This window comes from Scylla paramamosain, chromosome 26, assembly GCF_035594125.1.
Source record: "Scylla paramamosain isolate STU-SP2022 chromosome 26, ASM3559412v1, whole genome shotgun sequence".
NCBI classification, from domain to species: domain Eukaryota; kingdom Metazoa; phylum Arthropoda; class Malacostraca; order Decapoda; family Portunidae; genus Scylla; species Scylla paramamosain.
In genome coordinates this window covers 11,162,501-11,172,500 of record NC_087176.1, presented here as the reverse complement: position 1 = coordinate 11,172,500, position 10,000 = coordinate 11,162,501, and the positions used below count along the sequence as shown (strand labels likewise).

The 10,000-nt window shown below is 40.6% G+C and overlaps 2 protein-coding genes across 3 annotated transcripts in view; both read right to left on the bottom strand.

Moving 5' to 3' along the window:
• Positions 1-450, bottom strand: part of LOC135113741 (choline transporter-like 2) — a 42,352-nt gene extending 41,902 nt beyond the window's left edge. Inside the window, exon 1 of one of the 2 annotated variants that reach the window (XM_064029301.1) lies at positions 276-450. In XM_064029301.1, coding sequence (XP_063885371.1) covers positions 276-318 — 43 coding nt within the window. In that variant the 5' untranslated portion in view covers positions 319-450. The remainder of the gene's footprint in view (positions 1-275) is intronic. The other variant, XM_064029294.1, reaches the window with a different exon arrangement.
• Positions 451-5,205: 4,755 nt separating this feature from the next.
• LOC135113739 (solute carrier family 23 member 1-like) overlaps positions 5,206-10,000 on the bottom strand; it is a 19,653-nt gene continuing 14,858 nt past the window's right edge. The window contains exons 9-12 of the mRNA XM_064029292.1: positions 8,620-8,859; positions 7,187-7,316; positions 6,596-6,716; positions 5,206-6,278 (exon numbers count right to left, since the gene is read on the bottom strand). Coding sequence (XP_063885362.1) covers positions 6,215-6,278; positions 6,596-6,716; positions 7,187-7,316; positions 8,620-8,859 — 555 coding nt within the window. The 3' untranslated portion in view covers positions 5,206-6,214. The remainder of the gene's footprint in view (positions 6,279-6,595; positions 6,717-7,186; positions 7,317-8,619; positions 8,860-10,000) is intronic.

The window sequence follows — 10,000 nt, the reverse complement described above, 5'->3', positions numbered from 1 at the left end:
ACAAATCCTTTCAGACTAACAGGTGCGTCACAACATGACAACAGACCCCATGACTATTTTACTAAAAATACATATCATTAAACAACTCACCTTCCATTAGCTAATGCACTAACAACTACTAATACGAGACAGAACAAATCCCTTCAGACTAACAGGTGCGTCACAACATCACAATAGACCCCATGACCGTAGCGAGATAAGGCTGACAGGGATACGGAGCTCTCATGCCTCCCCTTTCCACACACACACACTCTCTCTCTCTCTCTCTCTCTCACCAAACATCGGCGTGGTCTCGTCCGCCACCTTGGCCTCCCTCATCTCGCCGCGTCGTGGGGGCTCCGAGGCAAGTCGTGGTCTCCTGGGTATTGCTAAGATTCGTGATTTTGTAAGAATTCTCTCTTCCTGTCGCCACCACCCTTCTTTAAATGCCGGAAGAGTGTAAACAACAGCCAGCCGTGGCGTCGTACTGTGGTGGTGGTTGTCGTACGCTTGGGTCACCACCAACTTGCCGTATCCAGACGAAATTGATAATAGAAGTAAACTCAGTAAATGGGGTGTTCATATAAAGAATAAGATAAGCATGAATTATGGTATTTAAAAGTAAAGGTATAAACCATAACAAATAATTTACAGCTTTACTCCCAGAAGAGAGAGAGAGAGAGAGAGAGAGAGAGAGAGAGAGAGAGAGAGAGAGAGAGAGAGAGAGAGATTAACCCAATAACTACGGGTTATTTCTAGCTCTAGTTGAATTTCTTCCCTTAGAATGATGATTCAGCAACAATAAGCTGAGCATTGTGTACATGGAATACTGATAACAATTATAATGTATGCAGTACGTGTGTGGAGTTTTCATTGTTGTGATGACAACAAATGTTAGCTACTTAGATACGAAGAAAACTTTCAATTAACAAATTATGTGAAATTAAAACGGCCATATTTGAACGAAACGCAATATAATTATCTTCTTTTTACACTGAATACAGGCGCAAAGACATTCAAACACAAAACAGTATTCGGAGCATTATTTGTATCATCATACGACTGGCAGCACCATGGCAGCATTTCCGCTCAGTGAGAGAAAACGGAAAAATAATACCATACACTATTCTAAAAATTCGGTGGTCTTTGCTTTTTCCCTCTTGTTTTTTCTGTTACTAGACTAGATGTATTAAAGTTCTCATATTTTCTTCTTTCTTTGTTCTTTCCCTTGATTACTCTTATTCTATCGATTTTTCTCTAACTCCATCTTTCTCAGTCTTTCTGGTATCTTCCGTCAACCAATGTTCATATAATTCTAATAGCTCCTCATCTCCTCACTCTAATTAATTAACTCAGACACGAAACCAATGAAACTAATGTAAAGTGCAAACATAGTCTCATAGCTTGTTTGGCCATTGCATGCGTGTGTGTAATAACCTGAGTGTTCTGGTTTTATTCCATACTGCTTCGGGCATAAAGCTTCATAAAGCTTTATAGACTCGGACTACTGTTGTCGACCTCAAGCTGAAAATATGATTGCCGCACATCTGTCGGGCAATAGCGCTATACTGTATTTGATTTTAATAACATTGAGGTCAAATAAAAGTAAAATTATACTACTGAAATATTTATTACAAGAATGAGATAACAAATAATTGCAGAAGATTGAAGCAGCAAACACGAGATAGTCTGAGCTTTGTTTGAACACATCCTCTCTCTCTCTCTCTCTCTCTCTCTCTCTCTCTCTCTCTCTCTCTCTAACAGTGTTCAGCTTTTCGGTGACTCAATGCGTTTCTTTGAATTTTTTTTCGTTTTTTTTTTTTTTTATGTAGGAGGGACACTGGCCAAGGGCAACAAAAATCCAATAAAAAAATAAATAAATAAAAAAAAAGCCCACTGAGATGCCAGTCCCAGAAAAGGGTCCAAAGTGGTAGTCAAAAATTGAAGGACAAGTGTCTTGAAATCTCCCTCTTGAAGGAATTCAAGTCATAGTAAGTAGAAATACAGAAGCAGGCAGAGAAAGGGATGAATGACTGAGAATACTGGTTAACTCTTGCATTAGAGAGGTGGACAGAATAGCGGGTGAGAGAAAGAAGAAAGTCTTATGCAGCGAGGCCGCGGGAGGAGGGAAGGCATGCAGTTAGCAAGATCAGAAGAGCAATTAGCATGAAAATATCGGTAGAAGACAGCTAGAGATGCAACATTGCGGCGATGAAGACAGTCAGTTAGAGGAAAGGAGTTAATGAGACGAAAAGCTTTTGATTCCACACTGTCTAGAAGAGCGGTATGAGTGGAATCCGCCCACACATGTGAAAAATACTCCGTACATGGACGGATAAGGCCCTTGTACGGAATTAGCAGCTGGGAGGTGAGAAAAACTGGCGGAGACGTCTCAGAACACCTAACTTCATAGAACCTGTTTTAGCTAGAGATGAGATGTGAAGTTTCCAGTTCAAATTATAAGTAAAGGACAGACCGAGGATGTTCAGTGTAGAAGAGGGGGGACAGTTGAGTGTCATTGAAGAAGAGGGGTTAGTTGTCTGGAAGGTTGTGTCGAGTTGATAGATGGAGGAATTGAGTTTTTGTGGCACTGAAAAATACCAAATTTGCTCTGCCCTAATCAAAAATTTTAGAAAGATCAGAAGTCAGGCGTTCTGTGGCTTCCCTGCGTGAAATGTTTACTTCCTGAAGGGTTGGACGTTTATGAAAAGACGTGGAAAAGTGCAGGGTGGTATCATCAGCGTAGGAGTGGATAGGACAAGAAGTTTGGTTTAGAAGATCATTGATGAATAATAGGAAGAGAGTGAGTGACAGGACAGAACCATGAGGAACACCACTGCTAATAGATTTAGGAGAAGAACAGTGACCGTCTACCACAGCAGCAATAGAACGGTCAGAAAGGAAACTTAAGATGAAGTTCCAGAGAGAAGGATAGAAGCCGTAGGAGGGTAGTTTGGAAATCAAAGCTTTGTGCCAGACTCTATCAAAAGCTTTTGATATGTCCAAGGCAACAGCAAAAGTTTCACCAAAATCTCTAAAAGAGGATGACCAAGACTCAGTAAGGAAAACCAGAAGATCACCAGTAGAGCAGCCTTGACGGAACTCATACTGACGATCAGATAGAAGGTTGTGAAGTGATAGATGTTTAAGAATCTTCTTGTTGAGGATAGATTCAAAAACTTTAGATAGGCAGGAAATTAAAGCAATAGGACGGTAGTTTGAGGGATTAGAACGGTCACCCTTTTTAGGAACAGGCTGAATGTAGGCAAACTTCCAGCAAGAAGGAAAGGTAGATGTTGACAGACAGAGCTGAAAGAGTTTGACTAGGCAAGGTGCAAGCACGGAGGCACAGTTTCGGAGAACAATAGGAGGGACCCCATCAGGTCCAAAAGCCTTCCGAGGGTTTAGGCCAGCGAGGGCATGGAAAACATCATTGCGAAGAATTTTAATAGGTAGCATGAAGTAGTCAGAGGGTGGAGGAGAGGGAGGAACAAGCCCAGAATTGTCCAAGGTAGAGTTTTTAGCAAAGGTTTGAGCGAAAAGTTCAGCTTTAGAAATAGATGTGATAGCAGTGGTGCGTGCCGTCTGGTTGAAATAAAGGAGGGAAAGAAGAAGCAAAGTTATTGGAGATATTTTTGGCTAGATGCCAGAAGTCAAAACACTTCTTCCTTCCATCAAATTAAAAAAAAAAATGTATTTACCTCTAATGATTTATTGCAGCAGTTCTTATCCTGGAGTACCTTCATCCTCTGGTGGCACGAAGCATCAAACCTGGGGATACGAAAGATGATGGCCGTTCCAAGGTTATGTATACAAAGGGATCACAAAAATAAAGGCGAGAAACGTGATGATTGGTTGGATGGTCCGGACATTGGTTTACCTTGAAAAAAAACGTAAGAATTGTCCACTTCTACTTAGGTGAAAAAGCATTTGCAGAATCTGATTCAGCTCCTCGAGGGATACTTTCACCATGGAGAGGTTACAATGACACAAATGGATACGAGATCCATCTCTCCTAAACATTGATTTAATGGATTATAGTGATGTCTTGAAAGATTATCTTGTTGAGCTGCAGGTCAATGACTGAATCCAAATGGAACTTGAGTGACTGCAGCAAGTGATGTTTTGGTGTGCACCACTCAGAACATTGCGCCAGCTGGCGGCGAAGGCACAGCAGGTCCTCGTGCCGCTTGTAACCACACACCTATGCGAGGCAGGTTTTTTTTTTTTTTTCTCCAGCGTCTCTCCACATCAAGACCAAGGCCAGGAACTATTTCGATGCAGCTGATGACATGCATGTGGCACCTTCGAAAAAAAAAAAAAAATCCTCCTCATTTATAATCATTATTGAAAAAAAAAACAACAGCAGTAGTCACTGAAAATAGGTATCACTGTGTTCTATGTACTCATACTGTAAGATAAGATAAATCTGCATGATTGTGTTCAGTAATGGAATATATTTAATACGAGTATTTGTGCTGGCCTGTTGTTTCACTGATCAATTTTCACTCCTCTCAGACTTTGACAGAGGGTGTGAGAAAATGCTGCAAGATCCCAAGGAAGTACTAGCCCCCCAAAAAAATAAAAAAATAAAAAAATAAAAAAACACTGATTTATTGCATTTCTTGAAGAGGTTTTAAGACACACACACTTTCCTTGCCTGCCCGCCAGACGTAAAGCCTTGGCGGGCTGCGACATGAGGTGAAGCCATGAGACGTGCACAAAAGACGTAGTTACGTAACAACATCCTCAGCACGCAGGAACTTTTAGTCAGCCTCGCCACCCAAGTACAGGTCACCCTCGTCCTCGTCATCGCTGGAAGGTGAGTGATGAAGGTCCAGCAGCTCATGGACGCGGGCCGCAGTGCCCGGCAACCTGCACCCGTCGTCAAGGTCTCGGGATTACTGCCGCGTCATGTTGAGCGCCACACCTTGCCTCCTTACGTGTGCTTATTTATTTTAACCAAGTTTGCTTTACAAATGTTTTAATCATCCACATTTGGCACTGAAGCATATTTTTTTTTTTTTTTTTTTGCTAATTAAGTCAAGGTATCAAACATTCCTCTGCCAAAAAATAATATCCTTATCTGAAGTTAAGCTGTTATTCCCGGATAAAAAGAAAAAAAAAGAAAAAGATGAAACAGTGTGACATTTCCAAGGAAACGGTAAGAATCCTACACATATTGTCTCGAATGTGGGATGCATCATCACCTTGGGAAGGACGCTATTTTTCTTCTCTGTATAAGTTTACTTTATTCATTTTAGCTATACAATTGACATAAAAATTTATAAATCCTAACACATGAAAGAAACAACCACATTTCCATGCGAAATTTTAGCAAGACACTGGTGAAGATTGCCAGATGATATTGTCTCTGCTTTGCCGCTTGTCTATATACAATGGGTCTGCCAATGTCTTCTCTGAGTTGCTGCTTTCTTTGGGAATACAACCCATCCTTTCACACCTTGGTTCATCTTTCGTGATATGTTCGTGCAGTCAACCATAGCACATGTACAGACCGAGGCTTTGCAACAACACTGTAAACTCATATCTCCCGCCTCGGGTCTGTCTCCGGAGAAGTCGGTGTATCTAATATCGGCTGGTCCTTTCGTCTCGGCACCGTTTTGGCAGCCACAGTATCCCTGCAGCACAAGTAATACTTCCTCAATTTCTTTTTCTGAATTTGCAGATAAAACATTAGTCCATGTAGAAACCAGTGGAAAAATGTTTCAAATTAAATATGTAGCAGGAGATTAGAAATAAACGTAAAAACACTGAGAACAAACTTATAACCTGTTCTGTAAAATGTGCATCACCAGATCCTGTGGATACTGTTAGCATAAACATTTAAGATTAATGTTTTGCAGCATACAGATACAGTACACCAAAATGCATCAAGAGAGGCGATCTTACAATCTCCAGGGAACTGTGGGAGCGCATACCGGACCCTGCATTAAAAGTCGGGAATCACCGGCATCTCAAACCATTGCGAACGCCACAATTCAATGACTTTTTTCTCCTTCACCATTACTGTTACTGAACGAATCACTAAGGTTGAGGAAAAACACAAAACGCAGCAATAACTAAAGAAACTTACTCGACTCCTGACCCCCACTGTATATGCATGGCAACTCCTTAACCTATCCTCACACGTTTAAATGAATATAATGCATACTCGTACACGGTTAACACAAGGCTTTCTTAGTCTTCACCGTCAGCATTATGAAGCCTCTCGCTATTCCTTTCTACGGAATCCGCCAAAAGTGGGTAAGAAAGGAACATATTTCGTCCAGTTCCATCTGGTGAAGAGAAAACGGAGTCAGTGCTAATACAGAACTCGTTATAGCAGCATAAAATAGAGCAGATCACAGTCTGTCAACCTGTAATGTACTGACGCAACTACAGGAGATGGCAGTGACAGAAGCAAGTCATATTTGGAATAATGCATGAAGGTATCACACTTCACTTTCACTTATAGGCAACAGAAAACGAAAATACAAGTGTAATATATATTACCAAAACACATAACAAGATAAAAAAAAAAAACTATAAATCGTAAAAGGTATTATTAATTTTTTTTTTTTTCTGTAGGTAAGGGAAAAAAGAGTGAGCTGACCTTTCGATGTGGGTCATGCCGAAGGGAAGGTCATAACAGATGTCCGCAGGCTCGCTGGTGGAAGATTTGCGGGACTGCTGGAAGTACTGCCAGTTGGTGAGGCCTCGCTCCTCTATCGTGCCTGGGAGGGAGAGGTGAAGGGGAGGGGGAGTTATTGGCATAGAGAGATGGAAAGGTAGGGAGATACATAGGTAGGTAAATATATAGATAGGGGTGTAGTATTACGTAAATAGACAGATATAGATACATACGTACATACATTTATAGGCAAATAGATAGATGGATGAATAGACAGATAGATAGATAACAATGATGATAACGATGATGGTGATGGTGATAAAAACAACAACAACAACAACAACAACAACAACAACAACAACAGTAGTCAGAATACAGGAACACCACAGGAAAAAAAAAATTAGTCCCGAGAAAATTACAAAAGCTAACCTGACAAAATAACAAACCCAACAAACTACAAAATCAGAGAGATGAAAATTAACCCTGGATCTTGAACAACATCTCTACACATCCCTGCTTTGCACCCCCATCCAAAGAGTGAGGCAAGAGAGGTGGGAGGGGTCAAGCGCTCACCTGGGATAGTGTTGTCAAGGATCATGCCAGAGAGGCCCCCGACGAAGAGAGAGGTTTGGAGGAGCGAGGTGAGGCCTTGGTCGATCATCTGGTACCCGGTCTGCACAGCGCCGGGGTTTTTCTCCAGCCACTGTCGATGCAAACACACACATAAGCATACACTTCATAGACCAGTGGTTCCCTGACTTTTCTAAGTTCATGCACCCTTCAGGAAGCTTCTGATAAATTCATGTATGGCCCCCAAGACGATTAATTACAAAAAATTACATGAATATTTCACGTTTTCTCTAGTTTTAAGAATGAACATTTATGAATAAAAGTATTACACATACATATAAAAGTATTATATAAACAGTGGAAGTTGCTGCTTGGCTTTAAATAATTGTTATGTAGGTGCTCAATGTATAATAAAACAAAATGCCACATCTCAAACCCGTGTGGCGCAGGTTGCGTCTGAGTGTAATGTACTAATATCATTCATAAATTTGTAATACTTTAATCTAAATTCAAATAGATTTCTTACATGACCCACGATTTTCTTCCTAAAACATCTTTTCCTACTATACACTGTTACACACACTGGCCATGTCTTGTACCCCCATGTACCTCGTTAGCTGCAAGTGTCCTTGGAAAAGGTTCATGCACCCTGCGGTGTGCCACGCACCCAGGTTGACTATAACTGCACTAGAATATCGTCGAATACGTCACGTCACCTTCATCAACAAACTGTTTAGATCATTTTATTTATTTATTACTTTTCTTATAATTTCAGGAGATTCAGATGAAAAGCAGGCTGTTTCTTCTCACATTAAAAGCAGGAACGTTAAGCGAATTTTAAACCACTCAGCCTACACAAGACAAAGTCAATTATTCTTAGAACACTTTCCTCCCTTTTGTTGCCCGTGGCCAGAGCCAACTGCTGAAATATTAATCTAAAATAAGTCGAAAAATTAGCTTATTTTGTTTATAGGGGCGATGAGTAGTTACATAATGCAAAGAAAATGGGGAAGCTGGAGATGAGCGTGCTTTTGTGAGATAACAGTGAAGAAAACCAGGTCGTTTGTCTATATTTAACACTAGAAATGCAGAAAAAATGGAGAGGCCGAGGATCCCCAAGTTTCCAATGGGCACCAGTAAATGAAACTTTCACAACACTGGAAAAGAATGCGAGGAATACGAAGTAATTAAAGAACATATAAATAAATAAATAGTCATTCAGGTACAGAAATTACAAGAAAAGGCGGATAAAGGGAAAGAAGCGGAGGACCTCGAAATTTGCACGTGACACTGAAGAAGAGTAACAGAACAATGCACTTCCATCAGAGAGAGAGAGAGAGAGAGAGAGAGAGAGAGAGAGAGAGAGAGAGAGAGAGAGAGAGAGAGAGAGAGAGAGAGAGAGAGAGAGAGAGAGAGAGAATGCATCGTTCACTTACATCAGGCACAGCGAGAGCGATGAAGAGAGAGAAGCCGAGGACAAACAAGTTTCTGGGAGACCTGAGGCAGATGAGCTGGAGGGGCGCCAGACCGATGCCCGTCACGAGGGAGAACATGAACATGAGGCAGCCGCCCAGCACCGGGAGGGGAATGGAGGCGAACACGGCGCACAGCTTCCCGCACATCCCCGTCAGCAGCATGACCAACCCACTCACCTGAATCACGCGGCGGCTTGGTACCTGAGAGGGGGAGGGGGAGGGGGAGAGTCAGCGAGGGTGAGAGTGAGTGAAAGTGACCAAGGGTAGGTTCTTTTTCATTTACATAAGAGGGGCACAGGTAAGGGCAACAAAAAGAGCCAAAAAATAAATAAGGTGAAAAGTGTCATCCAAAATTGGAAATGAGTGTCTTACAATTCTGGGTGACCCTTGACCTTTATTTGGGGACTGGCACCTCAGTGGGCTCTCTCTCTCTCTCTCTCTCCTTTTTGTTGCTCTTGCCAGTGTCCCTCTTACATATATATATATATATATATATATATATATATATATATATATATATATATATATATATATATATATATACGAGTATATATATATATATATATATATATATATATATATATATATATATATATATATATATATATATATATATATATATATATATATATATATATATATATACTCGTATATATATATATATATATATATATATATATACGATATATATATATATATATATATATATATATATATATATATATATATATATATATATATATATATATATATATATATATATATATATATATATATATATATATATATATATATATATATATATAAGGAGACTGTTAACAGATCGAATTACTTGAAATAGTGAAAACTTCACCACAGTGGAAGCAAGGACAGAATGCTGTTAGTACTGAGTCATTAGGGAGCTTAAGAAATTAAACAAATTTATGGGTGAGGATGATGCGTGCAGATAGACAGGCGTGTTTCATTGAAGGGACTGTCACGTGTAGAACTAACGGATTCTTGCAGCATGCTCCCCTTATTTTCCTATGTTTTCTCACCTGGCTCACATACTCTGGCAATCTGACTAAACACTTGGCTTGAATGAAGGTCGTTTCACACTGGTTGCGATGGTACGCTATCCACGCTATGCTGGCGATGTGAAGACACGTGGCTTTCAATCGCTTGCGTTAATTTGCATGAGATTGTTCACACTGCCAGCGAAGCTGCGCGAGCGATGCCTCCTTCGTGACTCGCATAGCTTCCCCGATCGCCTGGCCAGCAGTTTTTCCCGACATACAGCAGCTTTGCTCACGCATGCGCAATGGTCACTTTGGTCCCCGCGCCCCGCAGCCTCGCGCTGCAT